This window comes from Gymnoscopelus microlampas (genome assembly GCF_963454915.1).
Source record: "Gymnoscopelus microlampas genome assembly, chromosome: 12".
NCBI classification, from domain to species: domain Eukaryota; kingdom Metazoa; phylum Chordata; class Actinopteri; order Myctophiformes; family Myctophidae; genus Gymnoscopelus; species Gymnoscopelus microlampas.
The window spans coordinates 43140193-43157362 of record NC_139949.1 but is presented as its reverse complement, the minus strand read 5'-3'; the positions used below and the strand labels follow the sequence as shown (position 1 = coordinate 43157362).

General features: G+C 43.1%; 1 protein-coding gene across 1 annotated transcript; it reads right to left on the bottom strand.

Annotated features, from left to right (window-relative positions):
• Positions 1–2467: 2467 nt before the first annotated feature.
• LOC311057484 (lathosterol oxidase-like) lies at positions 2468–16790 on the bottom strand. The gene is made up of 5 exons (XM_084074442.1): positions 16719–16790; positions 6724–6941; positions 6490–6622; positions 4795–4895; positions 2468–3985 (listed from the first exon to the last, which is right to left on the bottom strand). Exons 2-5 carry the CDS (start codon positions 6931–6933, stop codon positions 3533–3535), a joined length of 897 nt encoding a protein of 298 aa, XP_083930568.1. The 5' UTR covers positions 6934–6941; positions 16719–16790; the 3' UTR covers positions 2468–3532.
• Between the last annotated feature and the right edge of the window lie 380 nt (positions 16791–17170).

Genomic DNA, 17170 nt, shown 5'->3' with positions numbered 1-17170 from the left:
AACACGGTAGAACACACCACTGGATTTGAATCTATATCATCCATGGGTATAACTCCCTTTTTTTTTAAATTAAATCTACCTACTTTAAACATATACTTTTTGTTTCAAGTGATGTTGGCTGCATTTTATACTGTATTTTGGTCAACTGAATAGGTTTACAGTCTTCCTGCACATATATACTTGTAACAGAGAGGTCCTCTGATACTGATGTTTGGCACTTTATAGTAATTTGCACAGTTGTATTTTGCACAATTAATCATGATTTTAAGTATTTATTGACGGATAATCATGAGGGGCAAGTGCGATGTTCAATGTATGAGTGCAATAGAGAAGGTAATGCTAAGTCATGATTGAAAGCTTAACATGTACCAAGGGGTTCTGTGGCCAGTGTAATTGGGCTGGACCAAGTCAGAATGGCAGAGGGGGGTTGTGATATACATTTGTAATTGCTAAAGATATTGTGTTAGTGTAATGTTGTAGTAGTGTGTTTGTTGTTCATTTAAGTTTTAAGATAATGTACGTGGGTTATGTATTCATTCATTGTATGGTTATTTATGTATATATGCTAAATAGAAAACACTCCTTGACATGGTGCAGTCCAAGCTCATTTGCTCAGCTGGGTATAAAGGGCTGCCAGTTGACATCAGTAGAGAGGTGTGAGTGGAGAGACAAACACCAACAAGGGTGCTGCAAAGTTTGTCCATGTTTGTCATTGGTGATGAATAAATACACCTTCAGATTAAACCCTACTCCAGGCCTCTGTACTGCTTCCAATCGCAAGCTGGGCAATCTCACAATACTGTATATATTATGCATAATTGAGTACTTATGAAGGAACATGATAATGATTTAAGTTGTATCCGCTGCTTGGCCTTGAAACACAGATTATTGCAAACTCTGTAGACCTGGGACAAACATATTACACTGGGGGTTCGTCCAGATCGGGTTTCCCGGTGGAGGCGAGGAACTAAGTATGAATCAGGTGTTTGTTTCCCAAGCAGGAGACATGGGTTTGACTCCAGTGGTTCCACCTGCACCTGTAACCTCTGCTACTACTGTACCCACATCAAGCACTGAAATGCATTTATTATTTGACGGATGATGTAAAGCCATGCTTGTCAGGATTCTGTCTCAAAACTTGAAAAGGGGTCAGTTTTCATTATTTATGACTATGGAAAACAAGTATCTGATTTAACGAAAGTCCTAATTTAGTCCTGGAGTGATCTTTTGCTCTCCTAAAACTGGCATCCTTTATCATAAATGATTTCAGCATAGATTAAAAGACTAATTTAACTACATGGTCTCTTGCTGTATTTGACACTGAACTGGAAGATATGAACCCAGCATTCAAAAACCTCAAGACATCCCTTAGTAAAGATACTTTTTGAATGTTTTATTTTGTTTATCCAGAAAAACATGAGGTTGGTCATGTTGAAATATTCTATTGTATTCCCTTACATTAGATACACTGAAATAGTCAGCATAGATGTACACACAAGAGCAGGAATACAAAGGATAGATACAAAAACCCAAAGATAGAGAGAACCTCTTTTTTCTCCTCAAAGAAACCTAGGCATCCGATACCTAGAACTCATCATAGATGACCTAGTTGAAAAAGTGCTTCACTTTTTGATGAGGACTGTTTTATCCACTGACTTGCTCAAATAAGCAATCCGAAATGTCATCTTATGAACATTAATAATTTCTCAAATCCAGAAGATGAAGAATCTGGATTCTTATCTGTGGTGATATGATTTAAGACCCTGTTTTGGGTCAGCTACATTATCAGTTACAGTACAGCTCTATGAACTCTAGAAGAGTCTAGACTGTTTTAACTTTGACATGCAGATTATCTTTCATTGTCTTAGCAAGCCTTAACCGTAAAGTCATACTCTGAGTAAGTCAGTCTCTCATTCATTGACAATAAAGAGGTTGTCTCTCGTTTCTAACATACCTCCTCGGCTCTCTTGACTTACTTTGAGAGAGACTTATTTATAAACCTGGAGGGAATATTTTTTTACTCAAAACTTGAAATTGAAATGATTATGCATTGTTCTTAAGGATGGCTTCATTATTCCCACCATCTCAACCGCTAGCATTGTTTTGCTGGCAACAAGAGTGTGGCAGCCATGGTCAGATGTTGACTGTGGCTATGAACATGGCTAGTAATGACTAAGACCATTTCCAACGTGGAATCCATAACATTGCTGGAAAGAAAATATCCAATAATATGGAGAAATTCCACATGGTGTCTGTTCCCACATTAGATGACATTAGATCCGGTTTACGTGGAGATAAAGCACAATGTTCACGCAAAAGATGTCTAAAGCACACAAGACTAGGCAACAAGGCTTGAGACCACCACAATTCTGTCTCAAACACATACAGTATCTATTTGTCCCAAATATGTACATATTTGTACTAGGGACAAACAGAATATCTCCCAGCATGCAGTCAAGACAAAGAGGAGTTTTTATTTGATTTATTCAACTTGGAAAATATAACCGAGCCGACTGTCAATGTGCATATCATTGTCACTATCACAGAGTGATCGTTTGTCTTGTAGAGCCACGAAATGACAGCTCGTGAAAGTTGTATTGCAATTGAAAATCTATGTTTGAAAAATATAATTTATTTTCAGCAAATCTCTTGGATTTGCAATGTTACACCAACATTGTTCTTGTGAAATCGTCTGTTCTTATTGGTGGTAGATTATAATAAAGAGGAGACAAACATACTGTGAACTGGCAACTGCCTGATGTGTTGCCTAAATAGTTAACACTGCTTCACAAGACCAATGTTGGTTAGTGAGAGATTCACTGAAAAAAAGTTTTTACACGCTCATATTATCAACTATACGTAACAATGAGGCACAGAGGAAAATGAGTCATTAAGAGTATGTGAAACGTATAGGTTACTGTTGATGATCTGTGAAAAACAAAAGCATATTTTAGTTTTTCAGCAAATCTTTTAGTTACACCAACATTCATTGTTCATAGAACAAAACGTCATACATTCAAATCTGACGCTTTCATTCCCACTTCAGCTGCAGTCGAAGAGTTATGTTATGTTAATTATACTAGGTAGAGAGTGGGGGCATTTACAAAACAAAACTTTATGGAAATCGACACCGGCTCCTGTTCTCACATTCCACCAATATGGAACAATGCCATTAGATATACAGCTTTCATTGAAAGTGGGAAAGGGGCTTAAGAGAAGGCCTGACAACTCCAAGCCTTCTCTCTAATTATGCAAGGGGCCACCGGTGGTTAGAATTTCGTAATGGCGCATCTGTGTTTGGCAAATACAGCGACTCAAATTAGTTTTGTAATCAGTTTACAGTGTATGGGCGCGGGACATGGTTTTAACATACCCATTCTGCATGAAGGAGCAGTCTGATTCAGTTATTTTTTGTAGACGAGAGAGATCTAACGACAAATCACTGATCATACCTGGCTCAGCCAAATATTGTAGCAAGTATTCATTTGCTATAATCCCACTTTTCTAAGCATTCCACCTGCAACTACTCCAACTACTCTTCCTTACTTTTGGTATCACCGTTAGCATGGCCGTTTGTCTGCCCTTTACCCTTGTCTAACTTCCCCTCTGCCGCAAGTTTCCGGATCAGATCGTGGGGTCCTTTCCCCATCAGTGCCGACGGGTGCCTGTAGGAGCCTCCCAGGCGGTCCCACAGTGTAAAGTATTGGCCGTAGTTGTAGTCAAAGAAGAGGTGGTGGTCGGTGTGGTGGGCCGAGCCGTTTATTAATTCTACCATTGCTCCAGGGACGCGGTAGTCGCCATCATGGATGGAGATGGTCCAAATGTTAACGAAAACATACAGGGCCAAGTAGAGTACCTTGTGGAGCGGGAAGAGGAAGGGGTAGATGTGGTAGGGCAGTCCCTGCATGAATCCATCCACTGGGTGGAAGGCGTGACTGGCGAAGGGAGAAGGGATCTTCCATACGTGGTGTGGCTTGTGAAAATACTGTTGGAGAGAAGAGATCATCACTTAATCATCAGCTAATGTTTCTATACAATGTTACGTATGGAAGCCCATTTCCGCCAAATGAATCATTTTCAACCTGGACTGAAAGAACGAGCCCAACTGATGGTCTTGAAGGGCGGATCCAAACCCAGCCGCCCGGATTAGTGCGGTGCTTCCTATTGCTTCACCAATCTATGTCCCCGCCTCCCCTCCCCCCTCCCCCACCCCCGGCCTGTGCACGGAGCACGCTGACGTCACCAAATTTAGAGCGACGCCCCTCTGCACTCTGATTGGTTAGGAGATGACAAGGTCCTAAGACCATCGTTCCTGCATCGTTCGCCCAGGCTTTTTTTCTTTTGTAACAAAAAAAAAAGCATGGGTTTTGGGCATGTCATTATAGGTGAAATGTTCTAAAAATATATATGTTTTTATTTTCAAACTTTTCTACAACTTTTCAAATTGTTAAAAAAACTGCCAATCTACAAACTCACACGTATTGTGAGCTTGTAGATCGGCTATTTTAGAATATCCAAAGTATGAAATATGGCTTAAGCGGTTAAAAAGCAATTCCGAATTCTGAGGAATGTGGATATGCTCTATAATGTTTCAATTGCAAAACAATAAATACCGGTAAAAATAAAAAAATATTCTGGGCTTTTACATTTTATTTTGAGGCAAAAACAGACTTCCCTTTACTTCCTCCCAGCACTGATGCCGTGTTCAAATAAATACACACGTATGATGATAATACATGTAAATATTGAAAATCATTCATAAATAAATGCATTATGGACAATTGTTATGCTCACCTTGTAGATCAGCCTGTGGTGCAGGAATCGATGGATCCAGTAGATACACATGTCGGTAAACAGTAGATAGGAAATCATACCCACAAACACCCCAGGCCAACCTACAGACACACACAAACAGTGTTTGCCATCACAAATAATGCAATCACAATTTTGACACCTGCTACATACTATATTATGACAATACCCAAGCTCAATTCACTGCAGTTACTTGGCTCAGGAGGTAGAGCGGCTGCTTAGAAACCAGAAGGTTCCCAGTTCAATCCCGGGCTCTCTCAGAGTTACTATCGAAGTGTCCTTGAGCAAGACACTGAACCCCTAATTGCCCCCGATGAGCAGGTTGGTGCCTTGCATGGTTTCCTCCGCCATCGGTGTACGAGTGGGTGAATGTACAGTAATGCACGATCATAGTAAAGCGCCTTGGATAAAGGCGCTATATAAATGCACCATTTACTGCTTGTGAATTGAAATGCCTTGCTGTCTTGAATTCTGAATTCAAGAGAGCAGTGTCTGAATTTTCCCCATTAAAACCTGGAAAGCATCTGTGTCTCTTAAGATTTAGAACAGTGATTTAGAACAGTGCTTCTCAAAAATAGCAGATCTACAGGCTCACAGCGCTGATATAAAACATTTTCCGATGGGGGTCCGCGGCCAAATACAAAATGTTTGAGAACTACCGATTTAGAAGCCTTTTGTAGGATCGGCCTCAGGTCTTAATGGGTTGATCACATGTACAGTAGTACAGTAGTATTCTGGGTCGAACATTTGGCCAAAATAGCTGTAACTGTTGCTACTATAAGTTAATATCATTTGTTTTATTTATCTAAGACTAAGCCCAAGTTCATGATAAGGCTGTATTTAAGTTAATGTGTATGTGTACATTATTTCATGTCTTTTGAGTCAAGTTGCAGTAATGCTTTTATTTTGAAGTGTCAAAGTCCTATTTCTGTGTCTCGTTTGGTCTGCTCTCACGTGAATTGGGATTTACGCAGGACTTTTGCATTATGCAATTAAGCAGCAACAAGCAGCAAGGTGCAGAAGCTCCGTGTCATGCTGGTCACAAGAGACTGTCTAAACTTAAAGTTATAAGAAAAGTTATGGTCTAAGTTATAAGAAAAGTCTATAAGGACCTGAAGACTGAAGAGTACTCCCTTTTTTGTGTAGCATGCAGCCAATGAGGTATTTGTTTGTTTGTTATATTTTGCTTGTACTGTTGGTATTTTACTCTGGTAAATGTCTATTTTACATGCTGTGCATGACGCCATCTTATGTTAATGTAACATGCTTATTTTATGTTTATTGTTTATAGTTTTCAAGGTGGATTGGAGGGATTTGAAGTTACCTTCAATAAATCAGTAGCAAGGAAACCACTTGTGTCTGTCTGTGCTTGGAGGGAGTTACAATAGCTTTACAAGCTCACAACGTGTCACAACGCGCCGCGTTGTCAGCTTGTAGATCAGCTAATTCATGGCAAAGATATTTAGTGTAGAGCGAAAACACTAGGACAGGATCTAGTATAAAGCCGTGGGGTACTCCGGCCAATGAAGTATAGGGTTTAAAATACAAGCCATTGATCAAGGCTAATGAACAGTGGGTGCTATCAAGGATTGGTACCAGCCAACAACGCTGTGGTATAACAACAGTACGAATAGACCATCAATCCATAGCAGCCTGGTGAGGAGAAGCGTCTCTTACCCAGTGGAGAGTCGCTGACGTTGTTGTAGAGTTTGCTGTATCCCCTGACCTCATAGAAAAACAAGGCCACTGTAGGAATGCTGATCACCGGTAGGGATGTCATTGCATATTTGATCTCCCTTCGTACCTGGTTCTGAAGCAATAAACATAACATAATAAATCATGGTATATGTTTTTGTTTATATTTTTGGATTTGATGGTGGTATTCTGCTGTTATTTTCATGTAAGATATACCTCTAGAAATTGTGGGTGTTTCATGAGATTGTGGTCAAAGATGAAGTAGTAGCTGATTGCCCCCAGGCCCAGGTAGAGGATGGCTGCGCCCAGGTTGGTCACCACCAACAGGCTGATAATCTGCCGCAGCGCCCCATCCTCGGGCCATGATGCTGGGTACACGTACGGGGTGAGTACGTAATGGTCAGCAACATCCAGCACAAGATCCATGGCTGAATCTGGAATATATAGGACAGAGACAGACAAATTAAAAGGTTGACAAGTCAATATCACTTAGAAGCAATGGAAATTATAACAACTGCTCTCTTATGTACTTTTTCTGATGTATAATTCCATTGCAGCTTCATTGGAGGTGTAGCAAGTAGTATAATTTGCCCTCACAGTATGCAAACGGACAATGCATAAATTACAATGTGTTTCCTAACCACTGAAGCCCAATTTTTATGCTTTTGCGATGTGATGCATTGTGAGCGTGTAGAGTAGATAGTCTATTATTTTTGCTATTATTTTTGCTATTGTAGCACGCCCAAAATAGGGACGCAATGTTGGTGGCTACATATGCTATGAGTTTTCACTTTAATCAGCAACAACCTGTTTGCTCGGGTTTAGTCAAAGCACACACAAAACGTGCTCATCATCTTGTCAAAGTTAGGTACAATTGTCTGCAAGTTATCCAGGTACAGTAGCATATAAGACAAGTTATGAAGTATGATGTGTAACTATAGCAAATCATATTAGAAAGAGTGGCACTGATGGGCATAACTGCTTAAAGTGCACATCATGCACCATTTGCATTTATTTTTGATTTTATTAATAAAACATTCACTTAATTGTTTAAGGGGGGCGTGTCTGATCAAATGAATATCAAATGTCTAAATATTGAGTCAAGCAACTTAAAAACTGTCTGGGGTGCAGTGGTAGCAGTGGTAGAAGTCCGGGTAGACGTTAAAAGGACCCCAGAAGTGTTTTAAAGTGAAATACCCCTTTAAGATCAGCCAAAGATTGTCAAGCAAGCAATATTAGTGGCAACAGCTGCTGGTCTGTGCTCACTGTCACTACTCACCACCCAACTAGTACATTAAACAACTGTAGCATGGGAGCAATTCAGTGTGTGAATGTTATATGACAATACACAAATGCAGCACAACAGAAAGAGTCCTATATGCGCATAGTCAGACTGCTCAATGGACACTTTATATGTACTTTCTTATTTTGATATGCTTGTGATTCATGTGATTTAAGGAGTGGATGTCCAGTTATTATGACTAAAATGTATTAAAAACATCTTTGGAAAATAGCAGATCTACAAGCTCACAACGCATCTATTTTCAAATAGCCAACGTATTATATTGGGTGGTTAATGCATGTCTTGTGATAATAATCAAACTTTTCAAATACTTGTAGTGGATACAATATTTGCCTCTGAGATATAGTGGAGTAGAGGTCAAAAGTAAAGAAAATTGGAAATACTCCAATAAAGTAAAAAATACATCAAAATGGTACTTAAGTACAGTACTTAAGTAAATGTACTTAGTTACTTTCCACCACTGGATTTAAGTAGGCTGTGTACTTTGCACTGCAATTCAGTTGTTCTCATTTACCGCAAATCTGTTTTATCTATGTGTGACAAGGGTGAAATGAGGGGTTCTTAAAACTTTTGTAATTTGTTTTTATTGGTGCTTAATGTGTATAATTGCCTCATTTAACCCCACCATCTTATTATTTTTGTACCAATTATTATTACGCACTGTATTGTTTATAATTGTTTTCCCCATGATCCCCTGGTCACATGTATTGAGAGACATTGAGTGGCAGAGCGGCAGTCACGCGGTCACGCCCAAGGCCACGGTCATGGCCAATGTCCCCAGACAGACTGTCACCACGGACAAATGAAAGAAGAGGGAGGTGTGGTTTGGCAGGTACAAAAGTGGAGGCGGGACCGTTTGAAAGAGAGAACAGAGCACCCAAGTGACAGAGGCGTCAGTGAGGAGAAGGACAGCAGAGGGGAAGGTTGTGCCGAGACACGGAGTAGAGGAGTGCATAGATGAAGTAGACATACCAGCCACCTAGCCGAGGTGTGCCTACATTCAAAGGAGAAACCAAGAGGAGAAAGCGATCGAACCGAAGGGGAGGAAGAGGCGAGTGAGACCAGACCATATGAGAGACGAGTGAGACCAGACCATATGAGGAGCGCTGAGACTGGAAAGTGGCGATAACGTTGCATACGCAACCAACTCAGCGCCAGGTGTAAAAACCTGGCTGGCGAGTGAGTATTCGAACAAGCAACGTTGAATCCCTGTATAACCACTGCCTGAGACAACGCAAATGTATCGTGTAAATGCACAGTGAACTGGTCTAGATCTCTATAATTGCAGGCGGAGAGAAAGAAGAGAGAAGACGAAGACGACTGGCCTCAAACCCTTTCCCATCTTACCCCCATATATGGACATGCAGCATTACCCCTGAACAAACCGTGTTGAGTATCTTGAAGCACTTTATTGGCACAGCACTTTACTTGAAAAGTATTTGTTGCACAGAAACCCCCCATGCTAAGGAACCCTTGTGATTAAGCCCCGCGTAATTTGCACAACTTTATAATTTATTTTATAGTTGTTGTGTAGATTAATTGTGTTTTGTATGTTTATATAGGTTTTATTAGTATAGTGTTTATTTGATTGTTTTTAAGGCACAGAAGCCAATGTATTAGGGACCCAATAAATATGACTTACTTTTTTTTGATACACTGTATTCGTGTCCAGTTTCTTAAAGGGAAATTCTCATGCCAGTGTTGTATTCTCAAAACCAAAAGTATTGAAACTTACCAGTTAACCTCGAACCTGTGAAAGCCTGAAGAAGAAGTTAAAGTGTATTCAAAGGGGACTTCCCTCTATAACAAAAGTGGCGTAGTCGACAAACAATTAGTTCAGATAGGACTCACAGTAATTACGCACCCAGCACTTTATTGTGCATTTATATTTTATTGTTGTGAGTTTTATTCTGGATTATTTATTAAAGGAGAAGAGTGCAATAGTACAAACAAATTGCAAGTCAAATGTGATACAATTTCGGCCCTGTTCACATATTTGGCGTTGGCGGCAGGACTGGTTGAGAACAAACACATGAGAATACCCTTAAGAGAAACTGTACTGTTTTGTTGTTTTTGTTGCTTTTTGTTTTTTGCTTTACGGATTCAGAATGATGATGATGGCGGTGTATCCCGGTGCCCCATGGTTACCCACCTTTGGTGGAACAGAAGGCGAGAGTAAATATAGGGAATGGAAAGACCAGATTAGAGGATTATTAAGTACCCAGGAACTACCAGAAATCAGGAAAGTTGCTATTATAATTAAAACGCTAACCAACGAAGCTAAACGGCAGATTAGTGTGGTTGAGGAGGGCGAACGCGACACAGTGGCAAAAGTTTTTAAATACTTAGATGCTTTATATAAAGAAACTGTCTCTGTCGCAGAAATGCGCTCACTATTCTATCGGTGCGCACAGCGCGCAGGAGAGAATGTACAAACTTACACCCTGAGACTTAGAGAGCTGTTTTGTGGGCTGCGGCAGCACGACCCAAGCACCGCTCCCTCCGAAGCCATTCTTCGTGATCAGTTTGTTATGGGTTTAGCTGAGGGCCCCCTGGGCCAAGCCTTAAAAATATATGCTCGACGACACCCAGATGAAGATTTTGCTGCTTTACGCGAAGAAGCCTACCTGTTAGCTGCTGAACATGGAACTACTGAAATAACGTGCCACGCTGTTAATCCTATTTCTGTCCCCTACCCTTCTCAGGACCCTGCTTGGAGAGAAAAATTAAAACAGGAAATCATGGACGACGTAAAAACTCAAATGCAAGGATTCACGCAGGAACTCATGAAAGAAATCAGACCGCTCCTCCGCACTGGCACCAATGACGCACGAGCGCGCACTCCACCGCCACCTGAGCGACGGTATACGGCCTCTCAGCGCTACGAATGGGATGAAGGAGGTAGGCCGATATGTAGCCAGTGTAGACAGGCGGGTCATATAGCGAGATTCTGTAGATCCGACCGAAGTCAGTTAAACTAGTACGCCCTGTCGCCGAGGTCCGGGGGGCAGAGGTGCAACGTTCACAAAAAAAGTTAAGGGCCAATGAAGTGTTTGTGGGGGAATGTCCGACAATTGGGATAACAATGGGGGGAGTCCAAATGAGGGGTTTATTAGATACGGGGTCTCAAGTCACATTGATGCAGCAGAGTTTGTTTAACGAAAAGTTCTCGCAAGATAAAATGGAAAATGGGCCTCTGGTGTTTAGCCTACGGGCAGCAAACGGCCTTGATCTACCCTATTCTGGCTATGCCATATTCGATTTAGAATTAGAAGGACTGAAAATACCGGGAAGAGGAATCGTAATTGTAAAAGATGAACATTGTATTGAGCCGCTGATCATTGGGATGAACGTAGTCCACGCAGTGTGGCATGCATTATTTAAACTCTCTGGGAGGTCTGTGTTTCCATGCCAACAGGAGAGGACACCATGGAAAAAAGCATTCGCCGCCTGTAGGAGAGTGGAGGCAGTGACCCACGAAGACGGAGCATTGGGCTATGTGTGGCCTGTCGGCCGACGGAGAATCCGAGTCCCCGCCCGCAGTGAGTTAGTAGTATGGGGCCGTGCCTGGAAAGGTCCAAATGGAGCCGAATACGAGGCCCTGATGGAGGCCATGCCGGAAGGAACTGATCTGGGAGTGGCCCGAGCGTTGGTCACCGTGCGTAATGGCCGAGTCCCCGTGCGCATCTGCAACCCCCACGCGTATAGCGTGACCGTGGGCAGACATCAAAAGTTAGGGAAGCTATATCCAGTGGAGGAGGCCGACGTCCGTGGACGACGAGACCTGAACCTGTCCCTAGGAACCGACGGAGCCGTGGAAGTGTCCCTGGTGAGCATCGAAGACGAGGGACCCGTGAAGACCTTACCTGAGGAGATGGAGGCGTTGACCCGGCGAGATGACCTACCTGACCAGCAGAGAGAAGAGCTGCATGCGATGATGTGTAAATGGAAGAAGGTGTTTGCAGTCCATAATGAAGATTTTGGGCAGACGGACGTGGTGCAACACCAAATACCAACTGGAGACGCGGCACCCATCCGCGAGAGGCACCGACCGCTGCCGCCCTCCATGTATAGAGAAATGAAGACCTTATTGAGTGACATGCTGGACAAGGGAGTGATAAAAGAGAGTTGCAGTCCCTGGGCAGCGCCCATTGTCCTGGTGAAGAAGAAAGATGGCAGCTGGCGTTTCTGTGTCGACTACCGTAAACTGAATGCCGTGACGCACAAAGATGCCTTCCCTTTACCTCGGATTGAAGAGACTTTAACAAGCCTGACCAAGGCTCAGTGGTTCTCCACACTCGACCTGGCCAGCGGTTATTGGCAGGTGGGTATGGACCCTCGGGATCGAGAAAAGACAGCGTTTACCACCCCTTTAGGACTGTTCGAGTTCCAACGTATGCCGTTCGGTTTATGTAACGCCCCCGCGACCTTCCAAAGATTAATGCAGCGATGCTTGAGTGGCCAGGTGACAGAGTCATTATTAGTGTACCTCGATGACATTATTGTATATTCACCTGACTTTTCCTCTCACATGCAGCACCTTGACCAGGTTTTCGAGCGGCTGTGGAGACACGGATTGAAACTGCGCCTCGATAAATGCAAGCTTCTCCAACCGGAGGTAAAGTTCTTGGGCCACGTTGTAGACAAAGAGGGAGTGCGCCCGGACCCTGAAAAGTTGGCTGCGGTAAGAGACTGGACCCCACCCTCGACTGTCCGCGAGGTCCGCGCTTTTCTAGGTCTGGCTGGTTATTATCGCCGCTTCGTGTCCTCATTTGCTGCCATAGCTAGGCCGTTAAATAGTTTGTTGATCGGAGTCCCGAATGATGTGAAGTCCCATCAGTGTAAAATAGAGTGGTCCCCTGAATGCCAAAACTCGTTTGATGCTCTTAAAACTGCCCTTACGCAGGCTCCAATACTGGCTTATGCAGATTATGACCGACCGTTTGTAGTGTATACTGATGCGAGTGGCCGCGGGCTCGGCGCCGTTCTGGCACAGGTCCAAGATGGCCAGGAGCGAGTAATCGCCTACGCCAGCCGAAGTCTACACCCTACCGAACAAAATGATGCAAATTATAGCTCCTTTAAATTAGAACTCTTGGCACTTAAATGGGCAGTGACCGAAAAATTTAAAGATTACTTAACTGGCGCTCATTTTACGATTTATACAGATAACAATCCTGTTGCGCATCTTCAAACAGCTCGACTAGGCGCGGTGGAACAGCGCTGGGCAGCCCAGCTAGCATCATTCACCTATGATATAAAGTACCGACCTGGAAAAAGCAATGCGAACGCAGATGCCCTGTCTAGGTTCCCTGTTCAACCTGTAGGAGTGGCCGTAGTGGAGTTGGCACCGGTGGAGAGAGAGGACGGGTGGGCTGGAGCTGAGTGGCGGGGAACACAGGATCGAGATCCGGACATCCAGATGGTGAAGAGTTGCGTAGAGCGGAGGAAACTGCCTACCCTTATGGAGAAGAGGAGTTGGTCACGGGAAGCCAGGCAAATGTTACGACAGTGGGACCGGTTGCGCATCAGAGACAATGTGTTGTATAGGCAAGTGATTGATCAGCATACACAAGAATGTTACTTACAGCTTGTTTGTCCAGGGGCGCGACGAGAGGAGGTGTGGAAAGGACTCCATGAGGCCTCGGCACACGCCGGAGTGGACCGGACTTTGGCGCAGCTTCGGCGCCGGTTCTACTGGCCGGGCATGGAGGGGGCGGTGCGACAGTTCCAGCGAGGTTGTGTTGCCTGCAGCCTACTGAAAGACAGGATAGAGCCCAGGGCCCCCTTACAGCCATTCGAAGTATCGTATCCTATGGAGGTAGTGGCTATTGATTTTCTCACATTAGGTAGGCCGAATGACGCATGGCAGAATATTCTTGTAGCAACCGATTTATTCACCAGGTACAGTTGGGCTATTCCAACGCGTGACCAAACTGCGCCCACGACTGTCCGTGCGCTTTGGACACATATTATTCAGCCATTCGGTTGCCCGGCTCGTTTCCATTCGGACCGAGGCCCGAATTTTGAATCCGAATTAATGCAGCAATTGTGTCATACATACGGTATTACTAAGAGTCGCACCACCCCTTACCACCCAGCTGGTAATGGGGGGGTGGAGAGGTTTAATCAAACACTGTTAAACATGTTGCGCTCTCTAGATACTGATCGCCAAGGCAGATGGAATGAACACTTACCTGAGTTAGTACACGCTTATAACAATACTGAACATGGTGCGACAGGTTATGCGCCTGCGTACTTAATGTTTGGTCGCCACCTGAGGCGTCCGGTAGATGTAGCATTAGGAGTACCGTTGTCACAAAATCGAATGGGAGTGGGAGATTGGGTGCAAGATCACCAGAAACGAATGGCCACAGCGTATAGGACAGCCGAGAAAAAAATTGGTGCATATAGCAGGACAGCGTAAACAGGTCTATGACCGCCGAGCCGGTATGCCACCATTGTTACCTGGAGAGAGGGTGTGGGTACGAAACCGGAACCGACAGGGACAAGGTAAACTGGGCCCATGGTGGGACCCAGAACCTTTTGTGGTATTGGAGAGGGTGGGGGATGCGGGCCTAGTATACAGGATCCGACCTGAAAAAGGAGGGCGAGATAGAACGATCCATAGGAATGCATTAAAAGTGTGTATAGCCCCCAGGTCACCGATGGAGAGCCCCGAACCTGCCCCAGTAGCCGAACCGGTGGGACCAATATGGCCGCCTTATGTAGGGTTTTTCCCCGGTCCTAGGGAACCTGAAGGTCCGCGGCGCTCTGGAAGAGCGAACCAAGGACAGCCACCTGAGAGGTACGGGCATGACGTTTAGAACCAGTTGCCAGGGACTGCCAACGAAAAAGTAGGGGGGAATGTGACAAGGGTGAAATGAGGGGTTCTTAAAACTTTTGTAATTTGTTTTTATTGGTGCTTAATGTGTATAATTGCCTCATTTAACCCCACCATCTTATTATTTTTGTACCAATTATTATTACGCACTGTATTGTTTATAATTGTTTTCCCCATGATCCCCTGGTCACATGTATTGAGAGACATTGAGTGGCAGAGCGGCAGTCACGCGGTCACGCCCAAGGCCACGGTCATGGCCAATGTCCCCAGACAGACTGTCACCACGGACAAATGAAAGAAGAGGGAGGTGTGGTTTGGCAGGTACAAAAGTGGAGGCGGGACCGTTTGAAAGAGAGAACAGAGCACCCAAGTGACAGAGGCGTCAGTGAGGAGAAGGACAGCAGAGGGGAAGGTTGTGCCGAGACACGGAGTAGAGGAGTGCATAGATGAAGTAGACATACCAGCCACCTAGGAGTTTGGAAGCCGAGGTGTGCCTACATTCAAAGGAGAAACCAAGAGGAGAAAGCGATCGAACCGAAGGGGAGGAAGAGGCGAGTGAGACCAGACCATATGAGAGACGAGTGAGACCAGACCATATGAGGAGCGCTGAGACTGGAAAGTGGCGATAACGTTGCATACGCAACCAACTCAGCGCCAGGTGTAAAAACCTGGCTGGCGAGTGAGTATTCGAACAAGCAACGTTGAATCCCTGTATAACCACTGCCTGAGACAACGCAAATGTATCGTGTAAATGCACAGTGAACTGGTCTAGATCTCTATAATTGCAGGCGGAGAGAAAGAAGAGAGAAGACGAAGACGACTGGCCTCAAACCCTTTCCCATCTTACCCCCATATATGGACATGCAGCATTACCCCTGAACAAACCGTGTTGAGTATCTTGAAGCACTTTATTGGCACAGCACTTTACTTGAAAAGTATTTGTTGCACAGAAACCCCCCATGCTAAGGAACCCTTGTGATTAAGCCCCGCGTAATTTGCACAACTTTATAATTTATTTTATAGTTGTTGTGTAGATTAATTGTGTTTTGTATGTTTATATAGGTTTTATTAGTATAGTGTTTATTTGATTGTTTTTAAGGCACAGAAGCCAATGTATTAGGGACCCAATAAATATGACTTACTTTTTTTTGATACACTGTATTCGTGTCCAGTTTCTTAAAGGGAAATTCTCATGCCAGTGTTGTATTCTCAAAACCAAAAGTATTGAAACTTACCAGTTAACCTCGAACCTGTGAAAGCCTGAAGAAGAAGTTAAAGTGTATTCAAAGGGGACTTCCCTCTATAACAAAAGTGGCGTAGTCGACAAACAATTAGTTCAGATAGGACTCACAGTAATTACGCACCCAGCACTTTATTGTGCATTTATATTTTATTGTTGTGAGTTTTATTCTGGATTATTTATTAAAGGAGAAGAGTGCAATAGTACAAACAAATTGCAAGTCAAATGTGATACAATTTCGGCCCTGTTCACATATTTGTAAATAAAACCAAATTATTATATGAAATGTGACATGAATTATGTCATAAATAGGTCATTCTCATAAGGCAGACCCTTATGTCAACAACATGCAAGTTGCAGTCAACATTTCTCCAACATTGGAGCTAATGAAAAGGCAGAAAAGTGCATAATTATCAATTGCACAGTAAATATCCTTAATCTATCCATTTCTAACTAAGTACAAATGTAACCAAATGAATGGACACACTCTCAAGTTAAATTATTCATCTGCACTACAAAAAGAGTAACCTTGCACAATAACACAATACAGTCAAAATGTATTTAATTGATTCATTCCATATGCAGATTACTGATTATACAGATTACTGATCAACTAGACTAGATATAAAAGCATTTAACAAAGGCATGTCGTTGAGGTTCAACGACATGCCTTTGTTAAATGCTTTTATATCTACATTGAACAGTTATTCCCAGTGATCAGATACCTCTGACATTAAGATCATTTAAACATCAGCATAACTTGATAACTTGATAAGCTGTGTTATAATGATATTAATATCTTGCATAATTGTATTTGACTGTACCTGCGCAGAAGCTTGAAACCTGAATCGTCAATGTGTAATGAACGCTTATCCCAAATGCGCACAAGCGACCGACCGTCATATAACCATAGCACGTTCACGCCTCCCTACGTCATACTCCCAGCCCTGAAACATGACTGATAGTCATGGATGAACTTCAACATCGTGTTTAAACTTCTCCCTTTTTGGCCTTTGCATCTATATAAAAGTTTTGATTTTTAAATGTAAAGTGCTTACCCTATGGCTTCAAATGTTACAATTATGTACGGTCTCTAAAAAGTACCCGTATCTTCCGTATTGTTCTAATATTTGTTTTTAAATTCAATTGTGGCCATTTTTTCCGTAATTTCTCCTTATCTGTTCAACTACGCGACCCTATCGGTTGGGAGGTGTATTGCACTCTGATTCATTATAACTCTATGAGTAAATGGCCATCAATTGGATTAAAAGGCTTT

Excerpts from the sequence above, each read along its gene's own strand:
- LOC311057484 (XM_084074442.1), bottom strand. The coding sequence starts at position 6,933 with ATGGATCTTGTGCTGGATGTTGCTGACCATTACGTACTCACCCCGTAC. Across the intron at positions 4,896-6,489 it reads CGTCAGCGACTCTCCACTGG|GTTGGCCTGGGGTGTTTGTG; the intron begins GTAAGAGACGCT and ends GTGTGTCTGTAG. Across the intron at positions 3,986-4,794 it reads ACCACAGGCTGATCTACAAG|TATTTTCACAAGCCACACCA; the intron begins GTGAGCATAACA and ends TCTCTCCAACAG.